Raw genomic sequence first — 16,252 nt, 5'->3', positions numbered from 1 at the left:
TGGGTAGGAGGTAAGCATGGCCACCAACAGTCAGGTGGAGGCGCTTCTCCTTGCGAGTTTGGATGTAGATTTTGTGCAAATCCATGAGCAGTGGACACTGTTTAACCCCCTCCTCATAGCCTCTGGTCTTTGGTGGACGTCTCACTGTCTGTCTAACTTGGTTCTTCAACAGAACCTTCTGGTTTTCTTTGGGTCTCGTCTCTGTTGTAGGTAATAGGAAAGTGAGAGGTTAATTTTTTTAATGCAGACAACAATTTTACAAATTAATGGATGGATCTGTAATTTTTAATAAGACAGAAGTTAATAAAAGTAGAAAGAGACGGATCATTGGAAAAAGAAATTCAACTGTTCCAACAATAAAATGACTTCCTTGAGTTTTTTAGTTACCCGACAGTGTGCTTAAAATTTGTTGAACTATGGTTTGAAAAATGGGAGAGCAATTCAAGGCCATAGCTATTATTACTGGATGGATAGGCCTGCTTAAAAAATGAGTGGAGAAACATAGTAAATGCAGATACTTCCATACAGGGCACAAGAGCAGAGTGAATGGTTTGATAAGTATGAAAATGATGGCCTTCCAAGCCACCAGATTTGATCCCAACTCAATATCTACATGGGAGACTTTGAAGCAAGGTGTAAACACACTGTCCACCACCGTCATTAAAAGCTAAATGAGGGAATCTATGCCAAGGAACACTGAAGCTGTTCGGAAAGCTTGCAGTAGACCTTACAAAAACTGCGGTAACACTGTTTTTTTTCAATGCAACATTTGTGATCGGATGCGCCAGCTCTGAACTCAGCTGTGTTCGCATATGTGTGTTCACACTTGACACTTCAAAGCAACCTGTCTGATCTGATAGTGATCAGATATATTTTGTGGTCTGCAAATATTTTTGCTACTTACTATTCCTCCCTGCAATATTAAAAGACTTATTCAATTGAAAAATAGCCGCTAAAAAAGCTCCGCTAATTTGGTGATAAACACGTGAAAATGTGTTGGAAATGTTGGGTCTTCATCAGCAGTTACTCAACACAACTTAGACAGCTGGTCTCAGCTGTGCCCAAGCCTCGTTTTTCCTCCTCTCTTTCCTTTGCTCTTGCACGGGAGAGGAACTACCATGTAGGGGGAAGATGATGCGAGACCTACGTTTGATGAATCATCCATATTGTTCCCACATGCTGACACTTTATGTTCTAACTAACAAAGGTTCTGCCCTCAATTTGCAGAAGCATAATGGGCCAATTAGGACATGGCTACTTGAATAGGTGCAGAGCCCACAGTATATAAGGCAACACACATCACTGCTGAACATCTCTTAAGCACATGGCGTTTTGCCTATACTGACTGCCTGAGGGAGTAGCTGCTTCGAGGACTTCGTCAGAGCCCGTCATGTCCTGGCCTCATCACCGGGCCGATATTCATGACAGCTGCTTCAAGTAACCTGACCCGCTGCTGTCATTTGGAACCCTTTCAAAAAATATGTGGCAGGTGATTGGATGAACTCTCTGTCAATAAAATTTGTACCGAACCGAGTCGGGAGACGAGCAAAACATCTTTTCCATCAAGAAATCCCTCAGCGCCTTTGATTTTCCTTCAATGAATAAATACTCTCCAGATATACAGAACTAATGCAATTGAAACATCTACGCTAACTTCTTCTGGAACAGTGAAGTCACTCAAATAATGCCATATTGTCAATAATAAATAACAAAAATAAGACACAACAGAACTGTCTGTAATGTTTATGTAAAGTATTTCTGATTCTGCAATGCTCCATCAAGACCTGTTGATAATTCCTGAGCTGGGCTGTAGCGTATGCTCATTTATACACGGCCGGCACAAAAGATTCACTAAATGCACATGTAAACGTACATTTTAGTGGGACTCAAGCACTTCAACCATATGCTTTAAAATCTGTATTGTCGAGTATATGATCGGGTGTGGTCACATATACGCAGCGATAGCTACTTTGGCACGGTCTGAATGAGCAGTGGGAGGCTCCCTGAACTCTGTGAAGACAAGGACTCACTGTCCAGTCCATTTGTTTTATGTTCCGCTAATAGACCCATTCTGGTGATGCTGTCAGAAATTAAATGTTTGAAGTGCATTCACAGATATACTCCACTTATGGACCAAAGCTGTGGATAACGTCAGGGCTAACTAACCACTTCAATTTAATCAGCTGCTGGCAAGAAAGCCTTGGGAGTTATTTAATTTAGTTGAAGAAGACTAAACCCAACACATTCAGTCGCCATCATTCTGAGCACAGCTGCCCTTTACACCCTAGAAACCAATCTCTGGTGGCGTGTGCTGTGCACAAAAGTACATCATATTATTACAGTACAGTAGAAAGCAGAGGGTATTGAGAATTATACCGATTTCTTATTTCCCTGGTATAGCATAATACCTTAATACTGCCCACCAAGCCTTTGTAGAGGAGATTTATTAACTTATTTTTCATGACTGTCATTGCATCCCGTCACTGCAATGCAGTGACTGTAACCAAAAATAAATGCCTTTGAGCGTACACCCCTTATGCGCTTCAGTTACCACCCACTCTCTGAAGGCTAATCATTTCATGAAATCGCATGTGGCTTTTAGCACTGATCTTTGTGAATTGGACTTTTTTTGCAATGATTATTTTAAACATAGAGAGGGACCAATTTTACCCAAATTTCTGCATAATACATTATTAAATATTTGCAAATCGCGAACGAGCCCGAGACGCTATTTGTATGGTTTAACCTTTTATGAATTCGCCCCAAGTATAAAGAAAAGCAGAACATTCTTCAATTCCACCTCAGGTACGCCTTTCAAATGTCTTTTTACAGGTCTTGAAGTCAATGATTTTTTTCAAATGGGTTCTTAGTTAGATGCCTGAAATAAGGTCTGCTTAAGAGGTTGTTTTTCAACATTAAATAAGTCTGCAAATACTGTATACTCAACTACTAAACATCATCTCGCCGAAAACTAGTCCGCCTTTAGTTAAGTAGCGGTGACGTGAAGTAATGCAACTGTGGTGTAGTGCATTTATAGCCTAAAGTTAGCTTTTTACTTCTGCTGATTGCATTCATGTTTAAAATAATAAAAATCATGTTCATTTGTGAAGATTATCTTGCTGAACAAAACATGTAAGTATCACAAACTTAACATAACTGCTCTAACAAAAAGTAATAACAGGCGTGCTTAAGTGTTCCAGACTCTCCAAATAATAAGTGACTGGTAGCTCTGTAGACTTGCTAAGCTAATCATTGACTGAAATAACTGACAGCATGCCGTTTCAGGATAAGTGCACAGTCAGCACAAATGGTATGCAAAAATAGCGGTAAAGTCATGTTGTGTTTTTAGAGTGAAGGGTAATGGATTGGCCCCTTAGGGGCCGATAACACAGAGACACCTCACAACAGGTGCTGCCGCTTCAAAAACGCCTGTTGGCAAAGCGAGTTAGGCAAAACAGCCGATGAACCTGTGGAGCAGGGGTGCATGCGCAACCAGGCGATCAAACGTAAATAACGGGGAACAAATTGATTTAATGCAGACATCGAGCGCTTGCTGTGTTGCTCTGTTATTGAACGAGGAGAAGGGGAAGAAATATATAGTTCATCATCATTAAAAATGACAAATATCAATGTCCTCTCTTACCACATCTACCGGCATTAAAACAGGAAGTCAGTGGTAAAATAATAAAGCCCGCCTTTTGCTTGATTTGTTTGGCTGCCTCAAGTGTGACATTGATTAGTGAAGCGACTCTACGCCTGGCGCTGAAAAGTTGAAAATATTGAAACTTTCAAGCACGTCTAAAAACCGCCTGAAAACCGCGGCGCAAGAGAGGATCGAACGGCAGGAAAACAATTCGCGACGCGTCTCGGTTGTATCGGCCCCTGAAGCTTCTTTTGTGAAGAAAGAAACAGATTGACACATTGGAGGACATGCTACTTGATTATGGGGTCAGATCAGTCTCAATATTAATTAATGCACATATATAAATTACTCACTTCACAAAAAATATTTCATTACATATAAACTAAAAGCAATTAATATTTCTGTGTGCATTCATTAATATTTAGACTAATCTAACCACATAGTTGAATGTCATGTAAATGTGTGTTTCGAATGAGAACATAATACATAAAGGTATAACAAAATGTGTATGTGGTTGTGTGTGTTCTTACTGGGACAGGCCATCATGCGGCATGTTCGTACGAGTGGTGGGGGGGGCAACCCTGAGCACAGTTCCCTGGCCAGCGTCACCTGGTTGCCCATGGCTGTCCACTGGCGACACAGTGGCTCCCTACGCTGGATCCCCAAACCACAGGACACCGAGCACTACAGATTGAAATAGAGTAGATTGAATAGTACAGGAATGTTTGTGACAAACATAATTCCACGGGTTTGACATATTCTACATGTCAGATCAAAGTTAATAAACTTCTGAAATCTCTGTAAAGCATCTTTTCACTTTGAAAACTGAAATGTCACGCCTGTATAAATCATTATCAATTAGTACTCTCTGTGTTTTCATTAAAGTCATCCAGGTGACGTTGATATTCAACATGAGATGACACCAAATATAAAATCAATACTAATGTCAATTTTTTCAGGTCCATGTTTTTGTGTTTTCAGGATGCTAGTTTTAAAAGCATTGTTCCAGAAAGTGGTCGGGCAAGTGAGTTCATTTCTGTAACGAGCAAGCTAACTGCCAACACACTAGCCAGCCAACACAATAGCTCTGAAAGTTAGTTGGCTTGCTGACTGTTAGTTGGAGAATAGTTAGCTGGCCCATTTCTAATGCTGCTAAACTATCTTCCATAACTCAATGCTCAAGTCTCTCAATAAGTATTTATGGCATCGGTTGGCCTCAAATAGTGAAATGTGAGATATGAAATTCTGAGATACAATCTACAATTGATATTAGATGTTGAAACCTTCATATTTTGTAGAAGTCAATGGTTAGCATACAAAAATTCAACACCCAATAAAATTTACTAGCATGTCCAAGACGTTCTCACTCCTAACTCGTCAACTACTGCCACTCTTTCAGTGGCCCTACGCTTCAGACTATGATTCTCTAGGTACCCCTTTAGCGACAGTTTTGCACTTGTCAGGTAAGACCACAGACTGTATATAGGAATTAGACCCAGCGGGTTTGAAGCCTCGACTTCGGCATTGCTACTGGCACTATCTTGGATGTGGGCCGTCCATATCTTGGCTTTTTGCAAATAGTGAACGGAAGTGACCATATTTGGATGGCCTGTCAAACACAAGGTAGCCACGCCCAAAAGCATATCCTGCTTTATTGCCTACTTCACTCTAAATGGGACTATTGTTTACATTTTCTTTTAGACTTCCATACAACTTATTTTTGCAACCAGAGGAGTCACCCCATGGTAGCCAGTAGAGAGAATGCAATTTTAAGGCACTTTCTCAAATCGCGAGGTTGCCGCCTGGGTATGACATTTCTGTTACCACTGGTTGTAAAATTAATTTCGGTGTTAACAGGAAAAGTGATGTACATGTCTCTTTTCAAAATAAAAGTCCAACCTAGGTTTACTTAATTTTTTTGTTTACTTTCATAACAAAACTAATTGGTTAGGTTGTGGCAACAAAACTTGGGCGTTAAGTATGTAAGTTGCATAACAAAAGTAAAGTAAAAGAAGTCAGCATTGACATGGTTTCACCCAGGATACAAACAGTGATGAAAGTTCTACGTTTGTTTCTTCTACATCCATGATTTTCATGCCAGAAGTTCCACTTTCACTTCAGGTCTCTATAAGTAAACAGTCCATTCAAGAGATGTATTTGGAGCAGTGTGTATTCATATGGGTATATGGGCTGAGCAGGATTATATAAACGTGGATGGCGTAACACAGTTCAGGGCTCTCTGGCTCTTCTTTCCCTCAGATTTCAGCATTGTCGAGGCATTTTGCTATTGGTTAATGCCACCAATTAGCCTACCTAAGTTCCCTAGTCACAGAAAACTTTGGCTGTGATTCCACTGAAAATAACAGATTTAGCTAATTTAGCTGTTACTTTTATAAATGAAGACTTGCTTGGGCCTTAGTTCAAAGTTAATGTTTCTCTGGAAATATTGAATATTATAATATATTGAAAACAGCAACTTTTTTTCAAGCTTGCAACCCTCCAGCTTTCCTTCATTTCTTTCATTCCTCCGCTTGCTGGAGCTCACCTTTCCCCATTCTCCTCCTGACAAATAGGGCAGACAGTCAATGTTGCTGCAACCCTTGTTAGTGGCAGGTTTGCCCTCCCAGCAAGCCCTGTCTCCAAGCCTTCTATGGGCCCCTGTGGACAGGAGCTGCTGACAGTAGACCTTCCGCACTTGGACACCCCCACCACAGGACTGGGAGCACTGGACAAAGGAAGCAGACAATGAACATGGAGGTATGAATGGAGGAGTTTTATCAGATTTCTTATTACACACATAATAAAATGCTTAAGCACATACACACAAACAAAGTCCACACCTGTTGCCAAGGCTCTGTCTCCCAGGCTGGAGGACAGTCCACCTGGTTGCAGGGTTGCAGGATGGCAGGCTTGAATTCCCTGCACTCGTCCTCTGACACAGTCAGAATATCCTGCTGGTCAACGGACAACAGACGCATGCAAAACACACTCCTGGTTTGGATGCCAACGCCGCAGGATGCAGAGCAGCTGGTCCATGCTGTCACCTCCCATCTGCAAGAGATAAGAGGTCAGACACAAAATACTGCTAAATATTAGGATGGACTATGGAAGTGGAGACTTTTTTCCATTTCGTCCATTACATCTCTTCCTTCTGTCTTGTCATTTCCCACCCACCCTGTGCAGAAGAGATCAAATGTATAGTACTGAGGATAGAGGAATCAGGGCAACATGAATCTGAAAATGAAGCATTCATACTCAGTCAGTCCATCATCATTTTAAGTAGCATTAATCACTCATGATGCACAGCTGTAACAGAACATTCAAGATTGTTTCATGTCATTAATGTGGCATTTTAGTTATTTTCTCGCACGAAACATTATGTGAAATGTGAAAATAAAAGATGAAAATTATAAATATTGTCACTTGAATCTTGACTATGGATGTCATAACACTGCTTTAGCAGGCAAGTAAAAATCATACTGCAGCTAAAATATCATCTCTGTAAAAATAAAAAAGCCGAATCCTGTGGGAATGTTGTTTTATTAAAATTGGATCATATTATGCATGTTAAAGATAGTCATTAGCACTGGTGCACTATAAAATAATTAGGTAAAAAAGAGCATTTCTTCAACAGGTGACACAGACATCAGCCAACAAGTTTGTGGTCGTCTATAACTGTATTTGGATCAGATGTAGTTTGGTGCATTTTCTATTATTAAAAATAACACATTTAAAGAATTGGGCAAACTGTTCCTCCAGGTATGAAAAGTGAAGCCAACGTTTCTAAAACCTGCTTTCTCTCTACTGACCAGCAGGGGCCGACTCCTCTGGTTACATAAAGAAGTCTGATTGTATAGAAGTCAATGAGAAAATGACTCTACTTCTCACTTGATTTATTACCTCAGTAAACATTGTAAACATGAGTTTATGGGCTCAATCGTGAGTTTTAAGTCTTTTTCAATACAGCATGATGATATTAAGTAAATGATGGTACCATTCAGCATGCAAAATACCCAGTGGCAATCATGGATGCAAGCCAAGGCAATTAGGCTGTACACACTTTGCACACACACCACAAATTTGCTATTGAGGCTTTCAGGGGGTCTAAAGTGTCAATGACATTGTCAGTCTGTTTCGCACACTGGTCTCATTTAGGGTAGAAACGACAACAAAGCAGCGTATGCTTTAATGCGTGGCTACCTTGTGATTGATAAGTCGCTAACGCGGCGACCTGTCAATCAGGAAAGAGGTGTAGCAATGTGTAACCATGGCACTGTGTAGGCCACATTTACATAGCCGTGAACTTGACAATAGGTGTTGCTCGTGTTTACAACTTATAACTTTGACCCTTTCACACTCAAAGTGAAAGTGCTGGAGCACAGGAATGTTTCAAAGAACCACAGTGGTAAATGCTAATTTGTGGCTAACCAAAACAAGCATCCCAAATAATATCACAGTTAATGTGAATTCATGATTTACCTTAGAGTTAACTTGTAACTTCACTATCTGGCTCCCAAAAAACAGTGGGTGACGGCATGACGGCTGTGTCCATTTCTTTTACACAGTGGTGTGTTACGCACAGTTAATTGGCCAGGAAACTCAAGGAAAGGCAGACAGCTGCGTGACACAGGCCTTTGATCATGTCAACACCTATCCTGGTTTCTGATCACTATATTCCATATGCACAGGTCAATTTTCAGCTCGAGTAACATCGGTAGTTAATAAGTAAATCAAGATTTACACATCAAATGAAAGCGAAAGTCTAACGTACGTAATGTCGACAAAAAAGGCAAATCAAGCAGAGAGTGGACTTGGTAAATGTTAAATGGACTGTACTTGTATGGCGGCTTTCTAGTTTTCCAACCACTCATAGCGCTTTTACACTACATGTCATTCACCCATTCACACCCATTCATACACCGATGGCATAACCTTCGGGAGCAATTTGCGGTTATGGGTCTTGCCTAATGACAAATCGACATGGACGAGCAGAGCCGGGGATCAAACCGCCGATCTTCTGATTGAAGAGCCCACTCTTCCACTGAGCCACACTCACGAGAGGTATATTTCTAAGCAAATTTGCGCGCAAGGGGCAATGTCAATGCTGCAAAATAAATGTAGTCCTGGATTCTGCTCCAGAGTTATAGCAGCGGGATCGTCTTTGTGTTCTTCCGAGGAGAGTGAGGATGATCATGAACATGTTTGTTTTGCTCACACGTATTGCTGTACAATAGCACAGGTAGTATTTATCACATTAAACTCTTCTGGCCTGACAGAAAGCAATTGTTTTGCAACGCGATCGCTGCAATTAAAGTAAAATGTGATATATATTTTCTAGTCATGCAATAATCTTGCATGTAATTAGCTTTTCTGCCTGGTTGTCTTTCCGAAAATGTGGATGGATGGAGGGATATAAGAAGTCCTGGAGGCAAACTTCTCCTGCATGCTATAGGCGCTAAGTGGAGAGCAGGGCCGTCCTTCAATCAGAGGATCGGCGGTTCGATCCCCGGCTCCGATAGACACTTAACCCCAAAATTGCTCCCGTAGCTGTGCCTACGGTGTAGAAATGTGATAGAATCTGAATTGTAAGTCCCTTTGGATAAAAGCGTCTGCTAAATGACTGTAATGTAATGATCACAGATTTTTAACATTGGCGTGCCGGCATAATGGTGCTATATCAACATAATCAATTTAAATGGCCATTTGACAGTGGCAATTAGTCTGGTTTTACTTGAAAATGTTTTATGTGGCTTGTAACCTTGTGGTTTCTTACCTTGGGGGGCATGGCTCTGGGTAACAGATGCGGATCATTACTGGGGGCTTGCTGGATGAATCACACAGAGAGTCTTCCACTTCCTCACCCTGCTTCCTGTTAACACACCTCACAACTGCTGTCTGCTTCCCTAGGCAGAGAACACAGACAAGAATCAGATGGACATGGACAAAAGTCCAGAGCATTTCAATGGCCAACATGCATTTCAGAAACCTCACCAGCAGCACATGTGGCCGAGCAAACAGTGAAGCTCCTGTAGTCCCAGCTGTACAGTTCCTTTGTCTGTATGTTAAGGGACTCATGCTCCTGGAGGCCTGAAGAGATGCCTGGAACTTTGGTACATGGCCCAGGGTTGCATGGCCTCTCCAGATGTGGTCTTTCTTCACCACACTCCTCCTCTGGAAGGTCCACCTCCGTCTTGGTGAATGAGAGTAGCACCTGGCACTTCACCTCCCGATTTTGCCTGCCAGGCCCACAGGTGTTGCTGCAGGCTGACCAGGGCCCTGGTACAAATCTAAACACAGGGGTGTAAAACATTCTGTATACAGAAAGGGCCGCAGCATTTAAATGTTTAAATTAGTTTTTGTATTTGGTAGCCAAACAGCACTTGCAATCAGCTGGAATTACAGTGAGATTTACAGTAATCAGTAATACAGATTAAATTGACAGAATGCACAAGATGGACAGAAAACAATGGCTAACAGACTACACCGGACTCTAGTAAAACCGTTAAGTCCCACCTGCTAGCAATTGAAAAAAGTGTTTTTAGTGGTATGAGTAATTTAAAAATGAACATAGTTCTAGATTGATGCATGACATAAAAAACCTTGGTTGCTGCTGATATTTACCATTAAGGCATCCATTGCTACCAACTATGTCATACCAACTTGACAGGAAGGGGGCTAAATAATGCTGCAGTGATTTTGTAAGGGGAAAAACCGACATGGCCGTATTCACAGGGGTACCTTAACCTCTCTCCTCAAGATATCTGAATGAAAAAGGTGTTCTATGGGTACAAACAAGCTCACTTTATGCTAATCCCATGCAGTTTGGGGCAAAACCCTGCTGTTGTTTGCATGCAAACCATTTTTGGAATAGGCGAAAACAACAAATTTATACATTTGTTGTCTTCGCCTATTCCAATTGCATTAATTGGGTATGACTAGAAAGCTGAGACTCCAGTTGATTCACTGAGCCCAATTGTATTCATGTGTGTTCAACGCTGTCCCATAGTAGCCATTTCATTGTAGTGAGACATTTCTTAAAACTTGACCTCCCTGTATGAAATTACCTGTTGTGACCTGGAGGATGAACAGCGTCATGAAACTGTCCTCTGAAACTGACATTTAGAGGCTGTGTATGGCTTTCCTAGGTAGATTGGCAATACTGGTTTCACGATCAGGCTTTGCCTTCTGTGTTCTGTGTGTCTTTCTGTAGCTCCTCTCTCCTCACCTGTTCTAGCCACTATTTAAACCCCTGCCTCTCAGTCACTCACTGCCAGATCATTGTGTTCTACCCACCCGTTTGGCTTGTCCTGTTCCCGGTTTCCCCGTCTGCCTGCCTTGTCTTGTTCCTGCTGGACTTTCCCCCTCGTCTCTTGTCTTATGCTTGGACTCCCTGTTGTGTTATAAACAATGTTGATGAAGTTGTTGGTGTCTTAATGTGGGATTTTCGTGGGATTTATGAACATTTGTAACAATTCTTGAGTGAAAATTTATTTTTAAATTTAAGTGTCACAAATGTTACTATTTCTGAGACATTGATTAACATGTCCATTATATACCTCCATCATAATGTTCTAAGCACTTATGAGTTTGAATAGGCCCCACAAAACACAATGTTTACTACAAATTTAAGACTAGAAACTTGACACACAGCGCTGAGCTACATCTCAAATTAATCTTCAGGTTCCTAGCTTTCAGATGATGTATACTTTTATATGCAATTTTATGGGGCTTACTATAATGTATATGTTTCTCTGATAAAAACAGTCTCTTCAATTCAAGTTAAGCAGCATGCTCCAAGCTTTTCGGAGCCACCAGTCAAATGTTCAGGGGTGTGTGTTTGATATGTTTGTGGCATTGGGGGTAACTACCAGAGCTGAGCTTCATAAGCTCATCAAATGAATGTGCCTTGCATAAGATTTGCTTGGCTGCATGGGATAACAAATGTGCCGGGACCTGCCGAAGGTGTGTGTGTAAGGTGTTTGAGGTGTGTGTGAGCTATGAGAGCTAATGGATCCCAGGGAGGCTATCAGAGCTGACCAGGCCCAGAGCAGCAGGCAATAATCACATGCTTATCATCAGCAGCGAAAACAGAGGAAATGTAGACGGACAGACTCACATAGCCCTGGCTAAGCTGTGTCTGTGTCTGTGTGTGTGTGTGTGTGTGTGTGTGCATGTATATGAGGTGTGAAAGAATTGAGCACACTAACGCACAGTACCTTCAACGCTACACGCTACACGCTGTACGTTTACACACATGGTAGCTTTGGCTACCATGTGTGTAAACGTACATTGAAACACACTTGAAGTATATTTGATAGCTGTGCGTATAGGTGGGCATGGTAAGCTACATTTGGTGCACTGCAGTAAATACCTACAAATATATGTTGCTCTCCCAGTTGGTGAGCATAAAGGGAGGCAGCACTGACTATTTATATTGGTAAATGGTAAATGGACTCGAAGCACTTTAACACTACATGTCATCATTCATCCATTCACACACATTCATACACTGATGGCAGGGCTACCATAAAAGGGGCCACCTGCCCATCAGGACTCTAACTAACATTGATACCCATGCCTACCGCCTACGGGAGCAATTTGGGGTTAAGTGTCTCGCCCAAGGACACATCGACATGGATTAGCGGAGCTAGTCTAGGGGATCGAACCGCTGATCCTCTGATTAAAGGATAACCATGATCAAAATTAACATACTGCTTTTGTCCAACCTCTACAACCTGGATAATAATAATAATAATAATAACTTTATTTATATAGCATCTTTGAAAACATCCATCCATCCATCCATTTTCCTCCGCTTATCCGGGGTCGGGTCGCGGTGGCAGCAGGCCAAGCAGGCTGACCCAGACTTCCCTCTCACCGGCAACATGTTCCAGCTCATTCTGGGGGATCCCGAGGCGTTCCCAGGCCAGCTGGGAGATGTAATCTCTCCAGCGTGTTCTGGGTCTCCCTCGGGGTCTCTTCCCAGTTGGACGTGCCTGGAAAACCTCCAGTGGGAGGCGTCCAGGAGGCATCCTAATTAGATGCCCGAACCACCTCAGCTGACTCCTTTCGACGCGAAGGAGCAGCGACTCGACTCCAAGCTCCCTCCTGATGACGGAGCTCCTTACCCTATCTCTAAGGCTGAGCCCGGCCACCCTACGGAGGAAACTCATTTCGGCCGCTTGTAGCCGCGACCTTGTCCTTTCTGTCACGACCCAGAGTTCGTGACCATAGGTGAGGGTAGGAACGTAGACCGAGTGGTAAATTGAGAGCTTTGCCTTCCGGCTCAGCTCCCTCTTCACCAAGACGGCCCGGTGCAGCGCCTGCTTTACTGCTGCAGCCACCGGTTTCCGGCAGAGAACCATGGCCTCAGATTTGGAGGTGATAACTCTCATCCCGCCGCTTCACACTCGGCTGCAAACCGCCCCAGTGAATGCTGGAGGTCATGATCCGAGGAGGCTAACAGGACCACGTCATCTGCAAACAGCAGAGAGGCGACCCCGAACCTGACGTTCTCCGCCCCCAGGCTGCGCCTAGATATCCTGTCCACGAAAGTCACGAACAGTACCGGTGACAAAGGGCAGCCCTGGCGGAGGCCAACACCCACCGGGAACGTGTCTGACTTATTGCCGAGAATGTGGACACAGCTCCTACTGCAGTCGTACAGAGACCGGATCGCCCGTTGTAATGGGTCCGGCACCCCGTACTCCCGCAGCACCCCCCACAAGAACCCCCGAGGGACCCGGTCAAAAGCCTTCTCCAAGTCCACAAAGCACAAGTAGACTGGTTGGGCAAACTCCCAGAACTCCTCCAGTAGTCTTGCGAGGGTAAAGAGCTGGTCCACTGTTCCACGGCCGGGACGGAATCCGCATTGCTCCTCTTGGATCTGAGGTTCGACAAGCGGTCGGAGCCTCCTTTCCAGCACCCTGGCATAAGCCTTCCCCGGGAGGCTGAGTAGTGCGATACCCCGGTAATTCGAGCACACTCTCCGGTCCCCCTTTTTGAAGATGGGAACCATCACCCCGGTCTGCCAGTCCATGGGCACTGATCCCGACCCCCATGTGACATTGAAGAGGCGTGTCAGCCAGGACAGCCCAACTATGTCCAGCGCTTTCAGCATCTCAGGAAGTCGTCTTTTAGAACCAGTGAGAAGCCGAGCTGCTGCATTCTGAACTAGTTGGAGGCGAGAGAGTGACTTTTGGTTGATGCCAGAAAGAAGGGAGTTACAGTAATCAAGTCTTGAAAGATGAATGCATGAATTACTTTTTCCAGGTCAGGTTGAGAGAGCATTCCTTTGATTTTGGCGATGGTTCTAATTTGTAGAAAACAAGACTAGAGAACTTTTGTGACGAGTGGTTTGAAGCTTAAATCTGAATAAAAAACAGTGGACTTTATGTTAATGGCCAGGGGGCCAAGGCCATTTTTAATGGGAGTGATAGGGTTTGGGGGACTAAATATTATGATTTCTGATTTTGAGTTATTGAGTTGAAGAAAATGAAGAAAACTGTGCCATCCAACAGTTGATATCATTAAGACAGTCTAAAACAGCAGCTAGGCTTCTGGGGTCATCAGGTCTCAAGGGAAGGTATTTCTGTGTGTCGTCTGCGTAGCAATGAAAAGAAACATTGTGACGTTGGATGATATATGACCAAGTGGGAGCATGTATATGGAAAATAAAATTGGACATAAAATTGAACCTTGCGGTACACCACAGGTAATGTGAGATGTAGAGAATGAGAAATTACCTATGGTGACCGAGTGGGTTCTTTCTAAAAGGTAAGAATAAAACCAACTAAGTGTAGTGTCCTTGATGCCAACCCAGGTTTTAAGACAGTTGATTCAAATATCATGGTCTGTTGTGTCAAAGGCTGTACTTAGGTCTAAAATAATTAAAATGGAGCTTTCCCCTCTGTCGGCTGCTAAAAGGAGATCATTGGATACCTTGAGGAGGGCGGTTTCTCTGCTATGTAAAGCTCTAAAACCTGACTGAAACTTCTCAAAAACGTTATGACACATAAAAGCTAAAAGCTGGGTTGAGACCACTTTCTCTAAAACCTTTGATAGAAACGGAAGTTTAGAAATGGGTCTAAAGTTGCTAAGTACAGAGGAATCAAGATTGGGTTTCTTTAAAAGAGGGTGGACCACAGCATGTTTAAAAGTGGTTGAAACAATTCATGTTGCTCATGAACTGTTAATAATCAATAACATTCTGGGGCCAACTGTGTTAATAACCTCTTTAAGAAATGTAGTTGGTATAGAATCAATACTGCACGTGGTTGATTTTATACGGGATATGATTTCAGCTAAAAAGGACAGCGAAACAGGTTTAAAATTGCTAAAATATCTAGGAATATCCCTACTGACATGTAAAACACGGTCTGTGGGGGTAATTTGTTGCCTGATGTCCTTGACTCTGTAAAAAAAGTTTAAAAACCGCTCACACATCTCTTGTGAGGCATCAGTAAAATTACAGGAGGAGGGAGGGGGTGACCACAGAGTCGATTATCTTAAATAAAATTCTCGGATTCGAGTGATTTGCTAAAATTAAGTTGGAGAAGAAGGAATTTCTGGCACCATCTGCCGCTTGATAAGTCTTCATTGCATTTGTCCAACTCTTGTAAAATAGACCTGTTTTTTTTCCATTTTTGTTCCTTTCTCCTAGAGTCGCTCTTTAAATCATGGGTGGTTTCATTTAGCCAGGGCTGGGGTGTTCTATTTGGTATTTTGTCTTTAAAGGGGGTAACAGAGTCCAGGACAGTCTGACAGGTTTGATCAATAAGGGAGACCAGCTCCTCTAAATTCAAATGAGGTTCAAAAGCAGTTAAAAAAGCCGTGGAAAAATGCTCAGAAAACATGCTCGCAGACATAGAGGATGTTGTATGCGGTACAGATTGTAAAGCCCTCCGAGGCAAATTTGTGATTTGTGATATTGGACTATACAAATAAATTGAATTGAATAGAATTGAAAGACTCCGGCAAATCACATTCTCACTCCCAACTCATCAAATACCGACGCTTGGTCAATAGCCCAACGCTTCAAAGTATGTCGCTAGGTACCCCTCTTGCATCCGTTTTGGATGTGCTCGGGATGGCCTGTCAGTTTCCACTCGTTAATTGCAAAGTATCGTTTCAAAATCAGCTTGCTTCTTTACAGAAAGTTAGGTCTCGGCAAAAAAAACACAAACCACTCATGTGACTAGTAAATAACGTTTACTTTTAGTTTTGCACGTTACACGAACAGCGATCTTGTGGACGAAGGTGGACCCCTCCTGGCCTGCATATCTCACACTTTACACTACTCCTATTGCTCTGAGGGTCTAATAATGACATGGATGGGTTTACATTAATGTTAGATGAAAGTGCGGTGCGTCGGTATCAGATGCTGAGGGGCACTGACCAAGCGTCGGTTGGGAGTAAGATCGGCTTGGATGACATCACCGCACACCTAGCATACGGCAATAGGCCAGACTGCTCATGAAGTGGCGATCGCCAAGAAAAATAAGACATATGAATATTCCCTGTCAGTGATGCTGTATAGCTAGCTTGATTGAGCGGCTGTTGCAGTACAGTCATACGGTAAAGATGCATCAGACTGGACTCCAAAAAATC

The 16,252-nt window shown here is 42.8% G+C and overlaps 1 protein-coding gene across 1 annotated transcript in view; it reads right to left on the bottom strand.

Moving 5' to 3' along the window:
- The window catches only part of adamtsl3 (ADAMTS-like 3), a 206,137-nt gene that overhangs the window by 24,053 nt on the left and 165,832 nt on the right, over window positions 1-16,252 (bottom strand). Inside the window, 6 exon segments of the mRNA XM_076109776.1 lie at window positions 1-201; window positions 4,174-4,327; window positions 6,189-6,368; window positions 6,484-6,694; window positions 9,417-9,546; window positions 9,635-9,930. The exon segment at window positions 1-201 is cut by the window's left edge and continues 531 nt beyond it. Of these exon segments, the coding sequence (XP_075965891.1) occupies window positions 1-201; window positions 4,174-4,327; window positions 6,189-6,368; window positions 6,484-6,694; window positions 9,417-9,546; window positions 9,635-9,930 (1,172 nt within the window).

This window comes from Anarhichas minor, unplaced genomic scaffold (genome assembly GCF_050575085.1).
Source record: "Anarhichas minor isolate MPS153535 unplaced genomic scaffold, ASM5057508v1 ptg000042l, whole genome shotgun sequence".
NCBI classification, from domain to species: Eukaryota; Metazoa; Chordata; class Actinopteri; order Perciformes; family Anarhichadidae; genus Anarhichas; species Anarhichas minor.
The sequence above is the reverse complement of the archived record's forward strand: the minus strand, read 5'-3'. Positions and strand labels throughout refer to the sequence as shown.